This window comes from Lupinus angustifolius, chromosome LG03 (genome assembly GCF_001865875.1).
Source record: "Lupinus angustifolius cultivar Tanjil chromosome LG03, LupAngTanjil_v1.0, whole genome shotgun sequence".
NCBI classification, from domain to species: Eukaryota; Viridiplantae; Streptophyta; class Magnoliopsida; order Fabales; family Fabaceae; genus Lupinus; species Lupinus angustifolius.
Genome location: NC_032011.1, coordinates 28,116,091 through 28,139,091, shown reverse-complemented (window position 1 = coordinate 28,139,091; position 23,001 = coordinate 28,116,091). Strand labels below are relative to the sequence as shown.

General features: G+C 32.1%; 2 protein-coding genes across 4 annotated transcripts; both read right to left on the bottom strand.

Annotated features, from left to right (window-relative positions):
- Nucleotides 5,187-11,203, bottom strand: LOC109344340 (protein LAZ1 homolog 1-like). Of its 3 annotated transcripts, none has more exons than XM_019583086.1 (9): nucleotides 11,094-11,203; nucleotides 8,825-9,359; nucleotides 8,534-8,590; nucleotides 7,819-7,927; nucleotides 7,354-7,538; nucleotides 7,169-7,257; nucleotides 6,761-7,016; nucleotides 5,854-6,096; nucleotides 5,187-5,755 (listed from the first exon to the last, which is right to left on the bottom strand). In XM_019583086.1, exons 2-9 carry the CDS (start codon nucleotides 9,038-9,040, stop codon nucleotides 5,456-5,458), a joined length of 1,455 nt encoding a protein of 484 aa, XP_019438631.1. In that variant the 5' UTR covers nucleotides 9,041-9,359; nucleotides 11,094-11,203; the 3' UTR covers nucleotides 5,187-5,455. The 3 variants fall into 3 exon arrangements, with proteins under 3 accessions (XP_019438631.1, XP_019438633.1, XP_019438632.1); XM_019583088.1 differs by lacking the exon at nucleotides 11,094-11,203 and adding an exon at nucleotides 10,862-11,079; XM_019583087.1 differs by lacking the exon at nucleotides 11,094-11,203 and adding an exon at nucleotides 10,874-11,079.
- LOC109344339 (vacuolar protein sorting-associated protein 45 homolog) lies at nucleotides 13,313-20,528 on the bottom strand. Its single transcript, XM_019583085.1, has 13 exons — nucleotides 20,228-20,528; nucleotides 19,372-19,573; nucleotides 19,155-19,234; nucleotides 18,520-18,747; nucleotides 17,991-18,116; nucleotides 17,796-17,876; nucleotides 17,561-17,702; nucleotides 17,249-17,427; nucleotides 15,775-15,930; nucleotides 15,576-15,683; nucleotides 15,362-15,483; nucleotides 14,182-14,313; nucleotides 13,313-13,898 (listed from the first exon to the last, which is right to left on the bottom strand). The coding sequence occupies exons 1-13, from the start codon at nucleotides 20,315-20,317 to the stop codon at nucleotides 13,838-13,840; spliced, it is 1,707 nt and encodes a 568-aa protein (XP_019438630.1). The 5' UTR covers nucleotides 20,318-20,528; the 3' UTR covers nucleotides 13,313-13,837.

The following is a 23,001-nucleotide window of genomic DNA, read 5'->3' as shown; positions in this document are numbered from 1 at the left end:
CTACAAATTAAGTAACATAGCTTCTTAGTCTTGATCTCTAATTATTTTTTCATTTTTTATTGCTTTGTTAATATAATCTTCTGCTATCAATTTCTTATGCACGCCATTGATGGTGACCTTATATTTGACCTTGGAGTTATCTATTCCCTAAGCTTGTGTTATAAAAACATTATATTAATTACTTAAGTTAATATATCAATAAAACATTAGTTTAATGATGTAAGATTCTACTAGATCTGTGATCAAAAGTTCAATACTTTAATTTATGAAAATAATACTTGTTGGGAGGAGAAATCTTATTCATAGAACTTGGGATATCCGATAGTACCAAAAAAATTAGTTAAATTCATGTAGGTCCCATCCCTAAAAGACAAGGCCAAACATCTATCACTTTACGGTTAACTAATTCCTGAAATTGACATGCTCAAATATTTACTATCTTTGTTTCTTTTTAAATGTTGTTTAGCAAAAGAAATTTGTTTTAATTTAATTTTTTTATAAAATCAAAATAATATTTATGACTATTGCTACTACTTTACCCTTGTTAATTGTGACAATAGAGATAGTTAATAGAAAATTATAGAGAAATAATAAAGGGTAAAGTAGGCAAAACCATATATCTATTTAATAAAATGATAGAAAAATTAATTATATTTCTCAAAAACAATGTATTATAACCTTAAAAGATAATTAAAAAGAAAAAGGGGTATTATCCTCTATCGTTAACTAATTGCATTATTTTCAAATATTAAGAATTTTAGGAAGTTATCATAAATTTTTGCTTGCAGATTTGGAAGGGAATTAATTATGTAAATGGTTTAAATGAGCCAAATCTTTTAGATAAAAAAATAATTTTACACATCTTGTATAGGTGTAAATTTCAAGACTCACTTCATTTGCTATGAATTGTGATTGGTTAGAAAAATATTTAATAATTAAGTTTTTAAGTTAAATATTTTTTTCCAATCATATAAAATAATAAACAATGTGGGATAGAAAATATGCTCCCAAATTTAGTCTTTTAGAAATTGCGGTAATTGTTTTAGGAGTTACTTTAGGTATATGGTGTATGATAAAAGACGAACAGAAAAGTACGTGTCCGGTCATTACAAGAAATTGAAGCTAGAATATCATAGCATTGCTTGTTGCTTTCGGTTACCACAAATCAATTTTGTGCTTGTTCTAGATATTTACCCAAAATCCTTTTCTGGATTATTTTAATTCATAATTTTTCCTTCTCAGTCGTGAATAGTGTGGTCATTCATCACTTTAGTCTATGAAAAATGGAATACATGTTTAATGATTGAAATTATATTTGTCAACCAGTTTAGTGGAAGTAAATCACATCAATCAATTTAGTCTGCCATTAGGAACTAAAATGATCAATGGCATACATTTTCAATTATTTATAAGAGATTCACTCTAGTAATAAGTTAAAAAATATATAATTTACATCTTAATTATCTATTTTATAAAAATTTAGTAATTCAGCTTTACTTACTATTCAAATTATTGTTTTTTTTTATAGAATTGATTATTAAAATATGGTATGAAATATATATATATATATATATAAAAGTAGGACCTGTTTAGCTTGCGTGATTTTTAATGGGTATAAACATTAAACAATCAATTTTACTTTGATGCAATGGCTTTGTTTTTACACTGTCCTTAGAATGGGTGAAAAGTGAAGGAAGAAAAGAGCGAGAAAAGAGAAGATTAATTTTTCTATTGTTCGGTTTGAGCAGAAAAGGAAGAAAAAAAGTTGTGGGGTCCTCCAAGTTAACTTTCATCCAAAGTTGGGTGGAAGACCATGAGTCTATGACCATGACCATCTAGCAAGTTAGGGACAATAGAAATTGTCACTGAAGCGTATTTGTTGCCTAGTTTTTTATGGTACTTTTATTACCTATAGTATTTTTTACTTTCTTTTTTTAAGGAATTAATCCATCTTGAGATGTATGCATATTTCTTTCAACAAATGTCGCTTTTAGAAATCGAATTATTGACTTTTTAATCATTATAGGATTTAATGGGGTTTTACACTATTAGACTAATATATTATTGGTGGTACTTTTTTCTTTTAACTTGGTGAATACTGATCCTAAAATAAACAAATAGAAATTTATGCTTAATTTGATTGACTTTTTTGAACATTTATTTTCCTCATGTTTAGAACCAAACAACTTGAAAATTATCCATTTTTTATTTTTCTTTCTTGTAATTATTATTACTTATATTTTCTTTCCTCATTTTTGTTAACCAAACACAATGTTTGCCTTTCTTTCTACCCTATTTTCTTCACCATTCCTATTTTCCAATCATTCTCATGTGACTATCTTTTTATTTTTCCATATTCTCACACCTCCTTTACTATCTCATTACTCACTCCCTGTATGTTTAACAAAGTGCAGCTCATGCCGGGCTTATTTTCCTTCATAAAAATAGTGTAGTTGTGCTAATGAACTCAATAGTAGGACTACTTTTTGAAAAGAAAATCCTAATCTGCTAGTTTTTCATTAGGCATTATGTTTGTTGTGATAGTGATAACTTTTTGTCTACAACCTTCAATCAACTGCAATCTATAATAGGAATGATAATCCTTCATTCATCCACTAACTCATGTGATTTGATAACCAAATGAATATCGATTACGAGTCAAGTACAAAGTTATCTGATAGTCGATATTCATTTAGTTATCAGTTGGTCATTTTTTAAATTAATTTGATAAGATATTCTTTATGTCGAACCCACTACGTGGTACACAATAAACTTGATACATATTAGGTAGGATAAATGAAAGAATCATATAATTATAATAAGATAATGATAATAGTTTTAATAAACTTTCTTTTGTAATTTGTAATAAAGTTTGGGAATTGACAACTTCTCGGGTGAGGAGATGGCAAACCCTTTCACATTGAATACGTTTATAAGTAGCTAGTTAATGAATGGATAAGTGAAACCTTAAGTTGAGCTCTTAAAATTTGTCATTTTAATTAAATGAAGGGAAAAAAACATAAGACAAACTATGTGAAAGGCAGTAGTAGTGATAGTGTTAATTCTTATGCTACCGCGGTGCACTGCAAATGGATTAAATACACTGAACGAGAAGAGAATAAATTGAATGTATATTTCTTATTGTGTTGACTTATTTAACCACCCATTTTGAATCTTAACAATTTAAAAATGTTATCTAATAAACTATACATTTTTTGTTGAATTCTAATAAATAATTCTAAGTTGAGTAAGATTAGGGTATCATTGTTGTAAAAATAATCAGGCTACAAGAAACTTAGTCAACCAACACAGCATTACGTTAGATTAGCCTTATATCTTACATGGGAATATGAGATTAGCTTTAAAAGTATGGATAAGGGAATAAGGGATGAAACTTGCCTGTTAAGGGTAGTGTGTATAAACTATTAAGTCCCAATCCATACCACTATGAGAAAAAAATTCATCTCGTCCATGTTCCTGCATAGAGATCTTATAACTTCATCTTATTCTTGATTTCTGACTCTACTACGATAGCGTTTTTTTTAGTACCGTCATGGTGTCATCCCACCATTAGTTAGGATGAAAAAATAAAATATAAAGAAATTCAAAAGAATTTGTTAACGAAATTTCACCAATAATAATTATATTTATGCGAGTAATAGTCGGCAACTAATATATTATTAGAGTTGTAGCATAATGCCTCAAGCACAAACTCTAACTAAAGCAGGAGTAGAGTATACATAATGCATGTATGTATAGCCTCCTATCTAGACCAATACATAAATTGTAAAGCCCATAAACTCGATTCAAAAAACTGCCAGTTGATGTCGATCCACGACCGTGGTCATGGTGCCCCCACGGTCGTGTCATGCTTTGCGTTCAAACTTATGAGTCATCGTTCACAATAATATAGAGTTTACTCTCTTTGCCAACTCATTCTTCATATGAGGCTTATCTTACAATTAAGTGAGTCCTCTACATTAGTTTACTCTCTCTTCAGCATTTGACTATTTTTTATGGTGTCGTAAAAGAGTTCATCCTTTCTCTAAACTTGTACCATCATCCAACAAAACATGATATCTAGCTTTCGATTGCTTTGAAGACTTTTAACACAAGGAACCTAGACTTATTATTTCCTTATTCTTACGTTTTTTCTATTGAGAAATCCCAACCTGATTTTATTATTACGATTATTTTATTCGATTTGAGTCCACCACCAATACCTAGATTGTGGATATGAAATAAAATTTTAGGTAATAGTAATAAAGGGATCGACTCTTACTACAAATAAATTTTCTAATTTTTGCTATTTCCTCGAAAACACTTTCTTTCTTATCTTAGAAGAAACTTAATGTGTAATATAAGAGAATCTATTCTCTTTCTCTGTCGTCCACCAACAAAACTTTGATAATCAATTTGGTCCAACAATAAAAAAACATAAAAACCAAACCATCCTTTAGTTTAGTTCAATTCATGAACTACCTAAAAATCAAATCGTTATGTCCGCAGCTGCACCATGAGAGGGCCGGTGATAACACGTAATGAGAACTTCAGTGCTGAAATCTTTCACATTCAGACCTTTCTAACATTATTAACAACTAGCGTGTTGACATGCACTGTCGTGCCTGTCAATCCGTTTTCCTATCGTTTGTAATGTATAGTTTGTATTTTTATGAATTCAAATATAATTTTTTGCGCTAAATTTACGGTTGAATTTATTCAATTGGTCGAATATTCAATTTTTTAAATACACTTTTAAAATAAGGATAAAATAAGAAAATAATATTATATGGTTTTTTGGTAAAAATAAAAAGATATTGAGGGCAAAATAGGAAAACACAAATTACACCATGGGTAGTTATTTTGTGTTTTCCCTTTATTAATAGTATAGATATAGATAGATATAGATATAGAAGTATAGATGTATGCATTAAAAAAGTAACCGTAAGTGAAAAAATAAATAAATATGTAATATGTCAAATAGAATATTTAAATTCAAAATATTCAAATAATTAAAGAAAGATCATGAAGCTTATTGCTTATGGGGTGGGTAGCCGTCACATTTACACATGATCTATCAGTATCAGACTTGATTTTTCTTATAGGCAAAGCATTTGATGGGGAAGAGGAGGGAAAGTTGTGAAGTCAAAATTTAAACTCAAATACTCATACTTTATATCATGTAGCTCTATCAACCGCGCTAACTTTTCAAACCATCATACTTGATTTAACTGTGGCCATTGCCCTATTATTATCAGCAAAAGCTACTAGGATGTACATGCCAAATTGCCAATTCCCCTTTCATTCTCTGGCGCTAAATATTAAAAGACTCGCCAGATTATGTTCAACTTGATTAGTTAGCTTACAATTTGGTGTCAAAATCCATTAGAATTTTTCTAACTTATATATATATATGTGCAAGAAAAACTACATAAGTTGTTGAAGCTGCTAAATACTATCTTCTCATTCTTGAAGTTGATGCTTTGGTTTGGTTACGTTGTCTCTTTCCACTAGACAAACCACTATCACTAACACTTCCTTCTACTAGTCCATCGTGAGCATCAGAAAATTCTGCAGTCCGTGAATGTAAGGGAATGAGGTAACTATCATCCTTGACCTTGTTGCTTCTTCTCCGCTCCTCGTCATGGCGTTTCACATTCTCTGATATCTGATGGAAGGTTTTGTTTATCTTTGCGATACCCCTTTCAACGGGTTCTACCACGTGTGAAACTGTAAATTTCATGTCATCAACAATCTGAAACAAAAACACAGCAAAAACAACATCTCAGATGAGTTTCGCAAAGAGATAATTGAAAATTCAATGGTTTGACGTTTGAGTGTTAGATATCTCACAATTTCACCACTTCCAATAACCACATCCCGAACATTATGGGTAAATTTATGCTTCTCTTTCTCATCATGTCGACCCACCCGCATTCTAGTAGAGCGCTCACAGTCTTGAACCTCTAAAGGATCAGGAGATGTCCCTATTGATGCATAGTCAGCCATCACAGCTACATTGCGGACACACCTCTCACCCCTTTTGTAAGGTACTGCAGGAAAGACATACAGGTGCACAACAGCAGCAACCCCCATCTGTTAACAAATTTCAAAGTGGAGAATCATGTTAAAAAAATACGCCATCAAGAGCCTCAGAATTGATTGAAAACTTTTTCCGAGTTGCTGAGACACAGAATTTTTTACTTAGTTACCAGGGATATCAAGTAATGATTAAAGGGGGAAAAATTAATTAACATACTATATATGACAATAAATGTGTCGCTTAGCTCCAAAAACCGAAATCAGTCCATGTCTCAGTTCTAAATCAAAGCACTCACTGGTCTTTAAAACACCTCAAGAAAATAGAGCAGAACCTAATATTTCATGCAGTGTCCTGTTGGAAAAGCTTCCATCAATTGAATAAGCATACACCATGCGGGAATTAGTTTGCCACACTTGGTGATTCTCATATTTGAGAACAGTGATGCAAGGTCAGCAATACGAACAGGGGTATTTGTTGTTATTCAATTAGCATTTAACAGTTTTTCTAACCGAAGTTGTCATTTGCACCATTTACAAACGTTGGCAGTTGATTTACACACTTTTAAACTTCCGGGGGTGATTTGGACATGACCCAAACATGAGGGGGTAAAGTGCATTTTTCTTAAAAAGTACTCATGAAGATCCTTAAAATTGAGATGATTTAATAATCCATTAATATAAAGGGCAATCAAAATTATGAAAAGCACGAATAACATACCTCTATACAAATGATGTAGTCTTGTATACGTGTTTTCAGCTCCTGGGCCAGTGACCCTTTAAATGCTCCCATAGAAAAAAGAAATGCAACAGCCACACCTTGCCACCATGTCAAGAACACGATTGACTTAAAAGTTAGAAACTTTGCCAATGGTTTGATAGGCTCCAATTTATCTTTAATGACAGTGTAGAACTGTACAAGGCAATACAGGGCCCATGTCTGACTAAAATTGAGAACACATGCCAAGTACGGATACCTGCAACCTTTCAGAGAATCAGTCTCTAAGATCGAAAGCAATGTTCATAGCTGAGAACAAAAATTACATGCTTATTGTATGCATTATTGAAGACAAAAGACAAAATCAAAGACAACAGACAAAATCAAAGACAAAAGCCACTAATATCTTACCCATACTTCCATTCAAACTTCCCTTCTCCATAAACCCCAAAAGACTGGAGGATCATTGCCAGCAATGCACAGATCATTTTCAGTATCATCTACAATGTAGGTTTTAATCAGTACAAAGAAATACATGGACTCTTCTTTCCCAAACAGTGGGGAATAAAAGACCAAATTACCAAAATTCAACATACATATTGTACGATGCCAATTTTCACATATTGATAGAAGTCAGGGCCAAGATACCAATCTCTTAACAAGCAGTTTAAGGGAAAAGGATGCTCTACAATTCCATACGCATATGCTTCTTTCAGCAGAGGAGTACTTGAGTCTGTTAGGCTCAAAGTCTCCATAAATTGAATTGTTTTATCCTCACCACCTATAAGCAAGCATAAACATTTTTGTAATAAAAGAGAAAGATAATGATAAACCTGACATAATTCAAATTTTGAGATGTATAACATCTCAGTCATGAGTCAATAATATTCAAGCCCTTCTCACACATATTTTACAGATTTTGAGTGATACTCAAGAGATTAAAGAAGGAAAACCTCTTAAAAGATCTTAATTTTACCCTTTACATTTCTGTAAAACATATACATGTGAGTAATAGCTACAACTAATGAAAAGCATACAAGTATACAATCCATTTGACATACCTAAGCAAGCTATCAAGTATCTTTCAAAGCAATATAATGCAAAAGCCTCATAGCAGTCCCGGATAATTTCACAGTTGAATGCTGCACTGGAATCCAATAGTGACAAAAACTGCATCATAAAACATTAGAGCTTAAGTGCTGTTAAAGTTTATTAAAAAACAAAACAATTATGAACCTTAAAGAATGCACAAAGATACTAATGTTGTTGCAACCACAGACGGTCCTTTTCTAGAAAATAAACCCAAGCTTTTCTGAATTACAATTTACATTATCAATTAAATAAGAACAAAATTTGTGAGTGTTGTTATTTTAAGCATCTATAATCAATTACATATTATAAAGATCACTCTTAGATAATGTAAAATTCTAAAAAAACCTATTAACCGAACATAAAGATGTGTGTGAAGAAGTAAAAAGAGAAGTATTTCAGTTTGACTATGCAATACACAAAGGACAAATTCCTCAATGATCAAAATGAGTAATTAGTCGATTAAGTGAACAGCAGTGAAACTGCAACTAAACAAACAACATGAATGAATAGGTGAGTTCAATGTACTCCCACGAGATAGCAACATAACTTTATGCAACAACAAAAGCAGATGCAATGGAAAATTATCAGATTCCATGCAGCCAAAAGGAAAATAAACCCAAAATAAAAGATGCTATATGAAGAGGAGAAAAGATAGTAATTGGCATTTTACTTTGCACCTCTTACCGATTCCAATGCATAAACAGGAACCATTAAAATGAGACCAATCAAAAACTTCTGCTCCTGAATTTAAAAATCAAAATCAAAATCAGTTCCTACAAAAAATTAATTAGAAAGTATTATGAAAGGAAAGGAAAATATAATAAAGGGGAGAAATAGTCATTAGCCAATCAGTTAAAGGGTGCAGTTATAAGAAGCACTAAGAGAAGGGGAGGTAGCCATTATATAAATAGATAATCTATAAGTGCAGGAGGAAAAATAAGTAAGACCAAAAACAGAGAGGGCTTAAGGAGAAACCTCGGGCTGATTATAGGCCGCTAAATGCTCGAATATTAGATACATGGAGAGAACAAGAGCAACAAGCACAAATATACTTGAACTGAAAACTGTCCAGCTAATAGTTCCTGTAGACTCCACACCTATGTTTATGGGCCACAGATTCCCTGATCTGCTAGTTGACTCAACTAGCGAGAAAAAAAATATGGAACAACATAGAGTATCTGTCAAACCCATTCACCAGAAACTTAGAATTGGTTGTAAAAAATGTCTGTCCCTTGATCAACTCTACAAATTACTATATTCCAAGCTATGTGAAGTGTCTCCACTCCCACAAAAGCTTCTACTTTGTCTTATTTTGCCTCCTATCTTTTCTGTATAAAAACCAGAACCCTGTAAGATATACTAGATAACACAAAATAATCACCCTTCTGGTATACCAACCACTCTTCAGCTTAAGATCCAACACATAGAATCAACATATTCGGCCAACAGTAGACAATGATGTTTGCTTTTGATGCTTATAGAAAACGCAATTTGAGATAGGACAGCTATCCTGCAGTGACAATCAGATTGAGAAACAGATTATATTTAAACTTACATAAATAAAACTCAAAATTCAATTTTTCAAAGCAAGTACAAGCAGTTCAGTTAATAAGCATATCCAATACAATAGAAGATTTAGCAATGATTAATTTTGCTATAGAAAATAAAAACACAGAAGCTCCAATACATGCATTTGAACCAGAAAAACCTTCGTTTGAAGCATTATTCAGCCTCTACAATCAAGATATCAATAACTCCACTCCAAATAAGTATATAACTATAGAGTCCCATAGTTTGATGGGGGAGTGGGACAGAAAAGATCAACCACCAGAAAACTCAAAGCTAGTATGCCATTTTTTATCATGTACAGAAATTGCTATTACAACAACAGCCCAAAACTTTATACCATAGAGCTATTTACTGACAAAAGAACCATGTAGTCCATTAACTTTTAGCTAGGGCCACCATATCATATCAATTACCTTAATGAAGATACAGGATCACATAGCACATTCAGAACCACCAAGAGTGCCCCATGTCAACTAATCTTACATTAAATGTCTACAGTGAGAGAAGGGAGTCATGATAGCAAATTAGACAAATCACCAGGCAACGTGTGTTCCATCAACATAGAGGAAGGAAGTTGTGAATAAAGATAGTGAAAGAGACAAAATAGCAAACTATTTCCATTCATATGTTATTGTTACAAGATTTAGTCAAAATCTTCTGATTATCATTCTTTGCCATGTAGATTATTTAGTTGCAAGATTTACAAGATTGAAGGGGAGGCTGGAGTAACAGTTGGAGAGGAAGGTCACATGCTCAGATCACAGAATCAGCCTCTTGCAAATGCAAGGTACGCCCATAAGGCTGTCTACTATAGACTCACGTAGGCGATCCTACCCTTCTTGAGAACCTATGCATATGGGGAGCTTTATATTACCATGTTGCCCTACATACTCTCATTTATCTTGGAATCCAAAATGGTTACATTAATTATCTTCCATATGGAACAAAGCTACTACACTATGAGGCAAAGTGACAAAACTACACAAACCATTTGTATAAACCCAAAAAGGAAAGACTAAAATATACAAGTTAATGTCCAAAAGAAACAGCTAAACACCATGTGCACTCCTTACTTAAAAGTTTCAGTAACTGATGTCCTCGGAGCACAATAGCGTCTAAGATAACAATAAGAAAGTATTCGGAAACTGGAAACATAAACTCTACTTATTTTCCTAAGACTAACTATAACCATATGAAATCATTCATCTCCTAAGGTTTATCACACATACATGAATTAATAAGTAACAAAGCGGTGACACAGTATATACTTCAGCAAAGAATGATAAACTCAATGAGATTTTAACTAAATCAAAAATCACAACATAAAACTATAACAAACCCTTATTTTCACAGTTCATGAAAAAAATTGCTCTATGTCAACAAATTACAAAGGTGCAACCATCAATTTTCAATTGAAAAGGATAAAAATAACTATAAAAAAACCTCGGTTCGTACCGAAATCTTAAAGGCGAAAATCGTTCATGATTTTCAACGAAGAAGCATATAAATATTGTGGAATGTAAGATATGTCAAAAAGTAAAGGCCAAAACCCTAAACTTCGAGGGGGAAATAAATACAGTGTTGTGCGGCGAAACAAAAACTCGAAGCAAATACGAAGGTAAAAGAACGATGGAAATAGAGTTGAAGAAATAAATTATGAGAGAAAGTTCAAAACCTGCTTTTCACATATTGTGCTTTTTCCGGGAAAATCAAGATGGATATTTTGCGGGGAAAATAGAAGGAAAGAAAGAGTAGGGGTAATCATAATCGTAATTAAAAGGGAAAGAAAAAAAGGAATTTTGCTCAGGCAGTTGGAAAACAAATGTCAAAATCATCAACAGTTAGAAACCAAATGAAATGAGACAAAAATAATAAAAAAATATAAATATTTAATTTTTTTAATTAACATAATATATTTTCATAGGATTTAAAATAAATCTGGGAGCTTGTATAGAATTTTTGTCCTTTGTCATCTATTTTTATATGCATGAAGTGACATATATTATGAAACAAAAATTGTGTCTGAACTTATATATTTCCAACTAAATATCATAAAATTATTATCCTTTTTAAAAAGATATTTTAAGATTATCAATTATTACTTATTAATAAAATAGAAATAATGAACACTTTTAGTCAAGGCAATTGAAGAAGAAAATCAATTACATGGAAATTATATAATATCTTATAAAAAGACAACAAAACTCATATTACTAATATGGTAGTGTATTTGTTTGGTGAGAGTAAATATATTCTTTTTTTAAGTTATTTTTTTTAACCATTAAAATTAAAATTATGACATGTGTCATATTTAATAATTTATTATCTTATTTAATTTATTAGGTAGATCAAACCTAAAATTGGTAAGGTGTGAAAATTATATGACTTTCTTTAAAATTAGTTTAAGTGTATCATATAATATAGATCAACCAATGGGCGTTGATTCAAGTGGTACATGTTTGATTCTCCTTAAGCAATGTCTCGGGTTCAAGTCTAGTGGATGGAAAAAATATCTGGTGGGAGAGTTAACCCCACATACATGTGGATGTTCCCGACTCGGACAAGATTGTCTCCAGTGCGAAGATAATGTGAGAAACCAAAAAAAAATATAATATAGATCAAAATTGATTTGCACATTAAAATTTTATTTTCAATATAACACATCATGAATTTGAACCTTAAATTTATAGTTATCTATAAATAGTCACTCTATTTTAAATAATTGAGTTACATGGTGCACATAATAATATTTCTATTCAATAAAAATGAAATAGAAAACTGCGAAACTAACGTGACACATGGGAGCTTGTTATGACAGCTGCAATCCTAAGCATTCATTGGGATGATTGTGATGTACACTTTGTGATTGAGCATTTCCTTAAGGACTGCGATGGAAAATACGTAACTGCTTTTGCAAAAGAGTAATAAATGTGAGAAGATTATAATTGTCATTGTGAACTTGTAATTTTAATTATAATTACGAATTTATAGCTGTGAAGATATCTAGAAGTTTATTACTTGAATATAGCTTATTAAACTGATCAGTAAAATAGATGAAGTTTTAAAATGACTAACAAATAAATATAATTTTTATTTATTTATTTGTTAATAAAATAATCAATTATAATTATATACATGGATAATTTAAAATCAAAATTTTAGAATCTTAATTTTAATATTTTATTTATAACTAGACATGCAATATCTTATTTATTTATTTTATTTACTTTAATATTTTTAGTAGCTTTTAATATCTTTGACATTTCAAAAATAAAAGAGAGATAATTAATCAGGACTTAAGCATATCAAGAAAATCCAATAAAAAAATAATTTATTCAATGAAAAGTTTTTATTAAGTACCATTTTCAGTTTACTATGCTACCTAATACGAGATTCCTAATATTGTTCCCAATAAGGGTTTATGTCTATAGTGACTTTCACTCTATAAAGTTAATTTGATGATAATTTTTCTCTTTGGCTTCACTCAAATATTAGTTTTTTATAATATACATTACTCAGTCTATTAGTAGTACTTTCTGTGACACAATTCTCAATAAAAGACACGAATCATTAGGACTCAAAAACACTTGAGAAGAGTTCAGTCTAAAAGATTATATATTAAGCGAAAGAGTTTCATAACATTCGTATCATTTTGAGTTTGTTATGTTACCCAATAGGAAACTCCTTACCTAAATCAAAGTTTTTAATATTGTCAAATTGGATAATAATATTAAATGTTGCATAGAGAATATAAAGTGTCTTAAATAAAGGATCATCAAAACCTATAATGTGACTTGCAATAAGCATTATAGGAATTATAGTAAAGACAATAAGGTATTCTTCAATGGGCAAAACAAGACACCAACAACTGCTTTGCATAAAATACTAATCAAAACTCAACCTCACAACATGAACTTTCACAACTAAGAAGCCATAAATCTACAAATGAATACATCTATTAATATATAGAAGAATGGGGCATTCATTACATGATTATACAAAATTGTTATGTTATCAGCAAGTGTCAAAATAAAACCATTAGACTTAATTAGCCAAAATGATGAAGAGAAATTACACAAATCAAATGATTTCCTTCTTTCTACCTATATATATGCTCCGTGTCTAATTCATACCCCGTGAACAAAAAAGAGGGGCGTGTGGGTTGTTCTTGAAGTTCTCATATTTCAATCTCAAATCACATTCATCTACAATGAGCCAAATAACACCTAACCTGATTAATTGTTCACAAACGTCTTCTGCAGCAACAATGGATTTCAGTAAGATAATACCCCACACCAAGCTCATTTTGCAACTTCTTTAAAAAATATACACGAGTGCGAACCGGAAAATCCCAGCCTGAATCTGTAAAAACATGATCTATTATATGGCCCTAAAGTGCAAGATTTGCCATGATATACTTCAAACAACAAAGGTGCTAATACGAGCTACTCTTTGAGCTTCTTCCAAGTCCTTAAAAAAACTGCAAAAAAAACTTTATTGTTAAGAAATAGGCTACCTAGTGTAGATCAAGTTGAATATTTTTGCAGTTAACTAAAGTACCCAGAATGCCAGAACCAATCAATGAACAACCAAATATGAGAAAGGCATGTCACACCCAGCAACATTCAAAATAACAAAATTAGTCCGCTATCACTACTTCCAAGTTTTGCAGTCAACACAGTCAGAAAACTGGAGTTATCAATTAAAAACACACAAACATCTCAACTAAACGAATCCAGACTACCTTTATGACTTAAATATACCTTTTAGAATTAAGAACAGAAGAGCCACCAAGTATAAAACGAATTCCAGTATTGCTGGCATTTTGTAGAGCAACAGATCGTGACTCTTCATAAGTTGTCCCACCAACAACGAAGATGATCACTTCCTGTGGCCTGGTTTTCATGTAGTAAATAACAACACAACTCAGATTATTCCATAATTCTATGCTAGTGCCTGTTCATAAATATTAGAATCTTTGATCAAACATGCATTATGCATATAAAATCTATCTTTTACTGCAAAAAGCTCATTTCTAGATGATCTGTTAGCATGTTTCCATCCTGTATGTACAAGAGATATTAAAAAGTGCTAAACTTCTAAATACCCCTTTAATAACGCAGTGTAAAAACAAATCAGAATCCTATAATAGCATTTTCAGATAACAAATCAGATTAAGTCCAAAATTATAGTTAGCTCTTGCCGCTGTTAGTGGAACATGGGACATATACTAGATTGCATAACTTGCAGATTCAATTATGAAGGGTATAAATGGTATAGAGCTTAGACCTAAGCAGCAAGGGGTAAAATCTTGTGATATCTATGCCACTGCATTACGAAAGTTATATATAGTAGCTGTGCAGATTAAAGTCTTAAAACTTTGTCAAGGAAGGATGAATGGGGTTAGCATTTGTCTTTAACTTGAGAGACCATAGCCACTAATCTATCTTGAGGTTCTGTCCTGTGTATAAAACAAACTCAGGAGTGTAATACAGAAAGAATTGCATAATTTTGCATTGATAGGGATAATAATAGTATGGTACCCGACTCGGAGTGTTGGAGACCAGGTTAGAGGTCATTCCTAAGTGGTATGACACCCCATTACGTTTTGTAGATCAGGCTGGAGGTAATTTCTGGGTGGTATTATCCTCAGCTCAGTATTATTTGGGGAAAGTACTAGTGTCCTAGGTTCTTTGTTGAGGTTGGCTGAGTCGGTTTGAATATTAGTGGTGTTCTTTGTTTTCACTTATGCGGTCATGCTACTTGTAATAAGCTTTAGTAAACTTAAGCTTGATGGGGTAGTATTTAGTAGGTTATGGAATTCTGTCATATTGCTACATAATATCAATGATATATTCAGTGTTGTCCTATAGCCTTTTTCCCCTCTTTAGCTTTCCCTAACCCCAAACCCATAATTCTTCAAGATGTTTAATAGCAACAAACCTTCCTTGTTGAAAGTGATTTCCAACAAATGGGTAGTCCATATCTCTCAACCGCCCTTTGACAATGTTTTCCATGGTTTGGAACAGAAGTGGCTGGTGCTGGGTGTAAACATTCTCAATACCCTGCAGATAAAATCAGAAAACAATATTTTATAATATTGAAGACTCACATCATCAAGGACACGGGATAGCAATCATAATGTTTGTATGCAGACCTTCAACCCACGAGCCATGTTACGGGCAATATTCATGAGATCCCGATTTCCGAAAAGATCACCAGTTCTCTTGTCAACACCTGCTTGTTTCAAAAGAAACTGGACAAGCTGATGTGCCATCAAAAGGATATCAACGTCAGTGATTTTATCATGTACATGTAGCTTCACAAAAAAGACATAACAGTATAAATTAGCTTACCCCAGGTTTATACTTTGCAGATCGAGAAGCCAGCTTGTTGAAAAGTTGCATTAACTGAACAGGGCTATCCTTCTCGTATCGCAAAGCATACAGCATGACCAAACGTAGTCGATCTACATCTGATATGTTTTCATCGTTAAGTAGATTTGTCACTGCCTGAAAAAGAGTACATTAGAGACACAGGTTATCACCTGGATCTTACATTAGCTTTGTTGGTTTTAAGCTATTATCAGTAAATAATTAGATATTATAACAGTTAGAAGGATGGATCTTACATTACCTTTGTTGGTTTTAAGCTATTGAAAAGACAGATGGAATTTCATTTTCATGTGACGGGGTGGATAATAGTAAGACTACTTTAAACTGTTATTCGTAAATAACAATTTAAAAGGATGTTATGTTAAAGATGGATTGTTAGCTAAGTGAAACTAGAAATGGATACCGTATCACTCACAATTTCAAAGGCGATAGGATGGGAAATAGTGAGAAATCCCAGACTATTGAGCTGCAGTATAACAGAATGGAAAGGTGGAATATGATGAGTGGAGGGAAGGGAATTAGCAAGGATGAGTAAAAAGAGAGAAAACGGTATATACATGTGGCCAGAGAAGTTGATAGGTATATCGAAAATTGGAATGGAAGAGGGTGGAGGCCTTAGCCTAGGGAGGATGGTTCACTAGCTTTAGTGGCCATTCCTATTTCTCTGTTCTCTCATTTCTCTGTTTTCAAGTGGTTGGGTCTATACTTTTTCTGCATATTTTTATGGTTTGTGGGTTGTTGTTTTGCTGTTATGGGGTTAACAGAGGAACTTACTCTATTGTAAGGAGTTCAACTCCATTTTTCTAGTGGAATATCCGTTAGAACTTAGCACTATCCAGTCCCTGACAGATACTATTTAGGAATTTGTTTACTCTTGTAGTTCACCAAGGATCCTAGCCCTTTCTTCATATAATTGTTGGGAATTCAAAAGTGAGTGAAGAAGTCCCACATTGAAACAGAACAGAAAGTAGAATAAGCCACAATATCTCTTAATCATGAACAATTGAACATATCAGCTTTAAACTGTACTGATCTGAAGCTTATAAAAACAGAGAATTACAAGAGGGATAGGTCATCCTTTCTAATAAGTATCACCACCAGAATACAAAAAACTTACTTTAGATGATAGTTCTAATTTCCGATAACAGTCGAAGGTCCCAATAGCAGAGTATAAGAGAAACATATAACAAGAAACATTGAACAGCTTGAAAGGATTTTCCTATTTTTTCCATCCCCAAAGTGTGATATTATGGGTGGGGGAAATCCATTAGATATATATGAAACTCCTGGTGGCATTATCAAAGTTGGTAGTATTACTACTACTACTACTACTAACTAGTATGTTTCCATAGCTAAATGGTCATCCGATAACTTTTGAAAGCTCAAGTAAAAGCAAACGGATGTGTTACAATAATTAAGGCTAGACAATATGTACCTCAAAAGCAGCCCCTTGCCCACCATTGCAAGCCAACTCCTGTTCCGTTTGTGAAACTGTCATAAGTTTTCGCTGTTCAGTTATCTTGCTCATTTCTGTTACCAAAGTCACATGTTTTGACACATTTCCATGCATTTTTCTATACTCAGGGTAATTGTCAACAAATTTGGCCATGTCCTCTGCCACGAGTCAGATAAAAAAAGACAGTTAACTATATACTATAATACTAAGTCACCATTTAGAAAATAAGTTTTAACATGTGCACCAGCTGACAGAATTTTATTACTCTGAAATGAGAGAATAAATACAAACCTACTGTTTGGATGTTCTGGTTACTCTTTGCCACTTGCTGAAATTCATCAACCAGCCGTTTGATGTTCATACCTATATCTCCAAAATTCTCATACATGTTAGTTTTGAAAAAGGAATCTTGTTCTGATGACAGCACAACCTCCTGTGACAAGGATTAGCACAAATCAATGAGCACAGAATCTAGACTGCAATATCCTTCTTGAAAAATCAAACCAGTATAAGAAATGAACCCAACCTCCTGATCCTTTGGAAATTTACCAATGGATTTCAAGTCCACTTTGTTGTCTTGGATTCCTATCAATTCATGAACCATAGCCTATACATTATAACACCAAAATCGAGAATTACATTATGAATAAACAACTTATTAGATTGCTCAACCATATGTTTGTCCGTAAGCACTGGATTCTTGGGCTAATCGCACAGATACCTGATAGGTCCATTGATTGAGCAATGGTGTTACAGGATCATCCCTCCTGTCAATCACTAACAACAATGGAGAAACTTCTGTTCGCCTAAAATCAAAAAGACCACTTTCCTGTTGGTACATCAATTTCTGTTTCAAGCCCAATGATATAAATTAGTTTTCACTATGGCAGCAGGACAATCCTAAATGATAAAATATAACATGCTGGAATACACATGCTGCCAGCCAAAAGAACATATAGATTGGCTGCATGCATGTACAGAAATATGCATATGCTCAGAGATATGCCATGCATGATTCAGAATCATTGAAATGATGCAGACACAAAAGCTTATGGCAAGTTTGGAAGTAGCAGGAGATTGAAAGGGAAGAGAGGGAACATTATTTTATTTCCTTCCATTCCATTCATTTCCCCTCTCTTTCATCCATCCAGACATACCATTAAACTCATTGCAGAAACCAACAACTTTTAGCTGAAACTGCATATACAATTATTCAGCTATACATATAACCCAGTGAGTCAGACACTTACCGCTGCTTCCTGTGCTATTCTTTTTGCAACGTCAGATGTCCTTTGATATCTAATTACTGGCCTCCGTTTTAGTGCCAAAAACAAAGCTGCAAGACCATCAACAACCCGATCACAGAAGCGCTGCGATGTTGAAGAATCTACCACAGCTGGGAGCATATAAATGTAATTTGAAGGCACATGCAAAGTGAAATGAAAAGGATCGATTGCAACAAAGTCTGCATAGAATTCCTGGATGATCAGTAGAACAACTGTATTAGAAATAAATTTTGCAACGCAAACCTTTGCATTTGAGTTTGCCACGCAAAGGGCAGGGGACTCAAGGCTTCGAGCTCAACGATACAGGGGGTCACTTATCATATTAACTGATTAAGAACTAGACAGTGAATATAAAAGCTTTCAATATATGAGGGGGGAAATATGGAGATACCCTTCCATCCAGAACTTATTTCATGAGAACTATAATATTCCTGTGATACTATATACTGACCTGCAGTTCTTTTTATCTACTTAAAAACAAATTCTTAGACTAGACAAGCATTTGTCATCACCAAATTAGTGTGCACGTAAAAATCATAAAATTGATACATAGAAAACTAGAAAAGTTTCCAAAACCAAAGAGTCAAAAAAGTAGTTACCTGAACTTGCTGCACAACTTCCTGTTCATCTGAATCAGCAAGTATGTGAATCTGAGTGTCCTTCAATATGTTGGAGAAAACTGCAATTTCAGAATGGATTTACAAAGTCTTCAAATCAATGGGAGGTTGTTACTTCTTAAATTGGGAAAATTACAAATTAAATTCCCAAGGAAGTATTGCTTCTCTAAATTCAAGCAAATTTTTTTAAAGAACCTACATAGATGACACTCTCCAAATCTGGGACTAGCCAGCTGGCGGCGCAAAAGCTGGATGTTCTCTGATGTAGGTCGAAGAAAGTAAACGGCCTTGAGATGCGACATCAATTCATTTGACTTTGAAATAGAATCTATCAACTCTACCAAAAACACTTCTTTCTGAAGAAGATCTGACTGTGAATACACAACACTCACAATGCTAACCTGCATCAATTGGACAAATATATAGACTCAACATCTATTAAGCATAGACACTTAAAAATAGGTCTTGCATGGCTTGTGTCCATGTTGGACATGTTCAAACGCTTCTAAGTTCTAACTCTATTCTACAACTTTTTACATTTACTTTTAGAATTTTCAATACCACTATAGATAGAAATGCCACAATAATTAGATAAACACTATCATTTTATTTACAATTACTTACATTAACTTCTAAAACATTATTCTTCTCTTCCAATTTAAAATTGTTCTTTTATGTTAACCTTGTATTAACTTCATGTGGTGTATCATAGACATGTCATATCCTATAATTTGACAATCCCTACGATCGTGTTGTGCCATATCCATACTACTGCTTCCGAACTCAACGTCTAATTCATAAACACCAATTCCTTCCTAAATTTGTTGTATCCTTATGTCCGTGTTGCGTTGCATCCGAGCCTCCTAGCTAAACAATGTCATAAACACCGATTTTCTTCATAAACTAACGGAACTGAACATATAATACAGAATAATTTAAGGCATAACATTATAAGCATATCAACATTATATAATTAGTTAATCACACTACACGTATAATTTACAGATTTGTGAAAATTGCATAAGATAATAGGGTTAAGGACAAGAGAAATGTACCGTTTGAGAATCGAGGATGAGAACCTTCATGCCGGAGATATCCTGCAACATACGGTTGATGTAATCACGAACGTTGGAGGTGAGAACCATGTTGAATCAATATCGATGGATCAAGAAGATTCGATGAGTTTCAACTTCAATTTCAAACTTGTAGAAACCGTTACGAAGGAACAAATAACAAGAGTGGAAGAGGGGTTTCAGAATTCAGATCCACCAGAGCGAGGAAGACAAGCGTGTCCCTTTAACGCACCGTTTTGTTGTAAAAAATGCAGACAGTTTTTGGTGCCATTTTTTTCTTGCATCTAATTTTACTTCTTTTTTTCAAAAGGATTATTTTGATTCAATAATTATATTCTATTTTCTCTAATTTTTCTATCCATAGTTTTTCTTAAAAGTCCCTTAATTTTATTTTTGTTAACATTAGTTACTCATTTTTTATTATTTGTCCTTGTGATGTCTAAGTATACCAAGTGATTTTTTATAGTCATAATTCTCATTTATTGTACCAAAGTTTATAACATGAATCACTTGTCTTTTATCGATTAAAACATGAATTTAATATAAACTAGCAAGATACCCGTGCATCAGCGATGCACGGGGCAATACTTCTTTGCTGCAAGATTAATAACACATATTACATGTACATTTATATGGTTAAGAAACATATGTTACTTGTGCATTCATGTTATTAAGAACACACATGTGACTCGTACATTCGCATGACTAAAAACACACATGTTATGTTACTTGTACATTCGCATTACTAAGAAAACACATGTTACTCATGCATCCGCATAGTTAAAACACACATTATAATGTTAATAGATTAACCTCTTTCTATTGCTCTCTCTCATTTTTTTACTTATACATTCACATTATTAAGAATACACGTCTTACCTGTGTATTTGCATATTCAATCACATAAGAAAAAGAAATGACAATTTTTAATTTGAATTTTCTAATGAAAATAACAAAGTGAAAATCTGAAATATGATACCATATTATTTTTATTAAAATAAATATTTTAAAATTTATAGAAAATGAAATGATTTTTTCAATTTTAAATACATTTTTTTTAATGAAAAAATGGAAATCAAATCATTATACTAAATGAGTTTTTTTATTAAAAATATATTTAAAAGTTATAAAAAACTTCAATTTGGAATTTGATTTTTCAATTATAATAGAGAAAAATTAAAATTCAAGGAATCTGAAATATTAAAATTCAATTGGAAAAGTGTTACAAAACTTACAATTATTCTTAGATTAATAGTAAACGTTAAATAATATACATAGATTAGTGTAAAGAAATAGTTTGGATGTGAAAAATGATTTCAATCTCATCTAATGCTCAATGTCTATTACATTTTAACATAATAAAACATAGGTATGGTAAACGCTCAATTGTGGTGTGGTAGCAACATAGACCAATCGCTAATTAGTATTAAATTATTAACATATAAAATATATAAAAAGTAAGGATAGTGTGGGAAGGTAGTGACATGAATGAGTTTTTCTTTTTAATTTTTCAATAACTTAGAACATTTTAAGATGGGAAAATGTAAGGAGAATGTGACATGTGACATGAAGGAAAAACATGTGAGGAGAATGTGACATGTGGCATGAAGGAGTTTTTTTTATTATATTGTTAATAGATAGATTAACTTTATATTTTCTGATCAAGGAAAATGAAATATTACATAAAGTAATATATATGTTGGTACAGAAAATATGTTTTCTTATAGTCCTAACAAGTTAGCCAAAAAAAAAAAGTTATACAATGAAACTAACTTGTGAAAAGAAATGAAGTTAATAATATGAAAGACAAAATTGAAGGAAAAATAGGGACAGAGAGCATTTTTGCCTTTTTAAAAAATTCCCAATTGTATTTTTATAGTGTATGCTTTATGAAAATAAAATTTTAGTAAAACATGATATAGTTATTGAAAGTGCAAAGTGTCAAGGATTGCATTAACAATGTTTTGCCTATGTTTTGATGAAGACAATGAGTTAATTAAAGCTTGAAAATGGCTCAACAATCAACATGTTGATGACTCAAGTGGTGACCTATTAGACTTAGGTTATAATTCTTTATTATCTTTTTAGAAGTCTAAGAAGACTGCAATAAATATTGAGTCTAGGTTAGGTAAACCTAGGTGTGAGTCACAAAGACAATAAAATAACTAATCCACTAAAACGAGATATCATCTAGTTTATTATATGTTCATGCATATCATACATGTTATATGTGCATATTAGGCATAATATAATTGCTAAAACATGTATAAGAGTTAAGCATAACATATATGTAGGTTACCATTTAATCATGTATTAAAATACATTGGTTAATTGATTAACCACATGGCTTAATCGATTAACGTGTCTGTTTTCTGCCGTTTCAACTGCATAACTGAAAAACCATTTTTAGAAACAAAATCTGTTTTGTATAAATACTGGCTAATTGCAGAAACGACTAAGAGGAAAAAAACACAGAGAAAAGAAATAGATCACCACTGTTAGAATCTATTAGAGAGTGTTGAATTAGGAGAAATATTATATCATGTTAGGGCTTTAGTTTTCACAATCATATTGCATGTTTCTTTGAAAAGTTTTATGGCATCATTGTTGTGTTTCTTGAAAAGAAAACGAGATAGTTCTTTATGATTGCATATTTTCAAAAACCTTATGCATGAACATTCATATTAGACTAGGACGTCTTGTGATTTCTTGCTTAGGTTTTAGGCTTTGATCGTTATTGTAATATCTGAGTATTA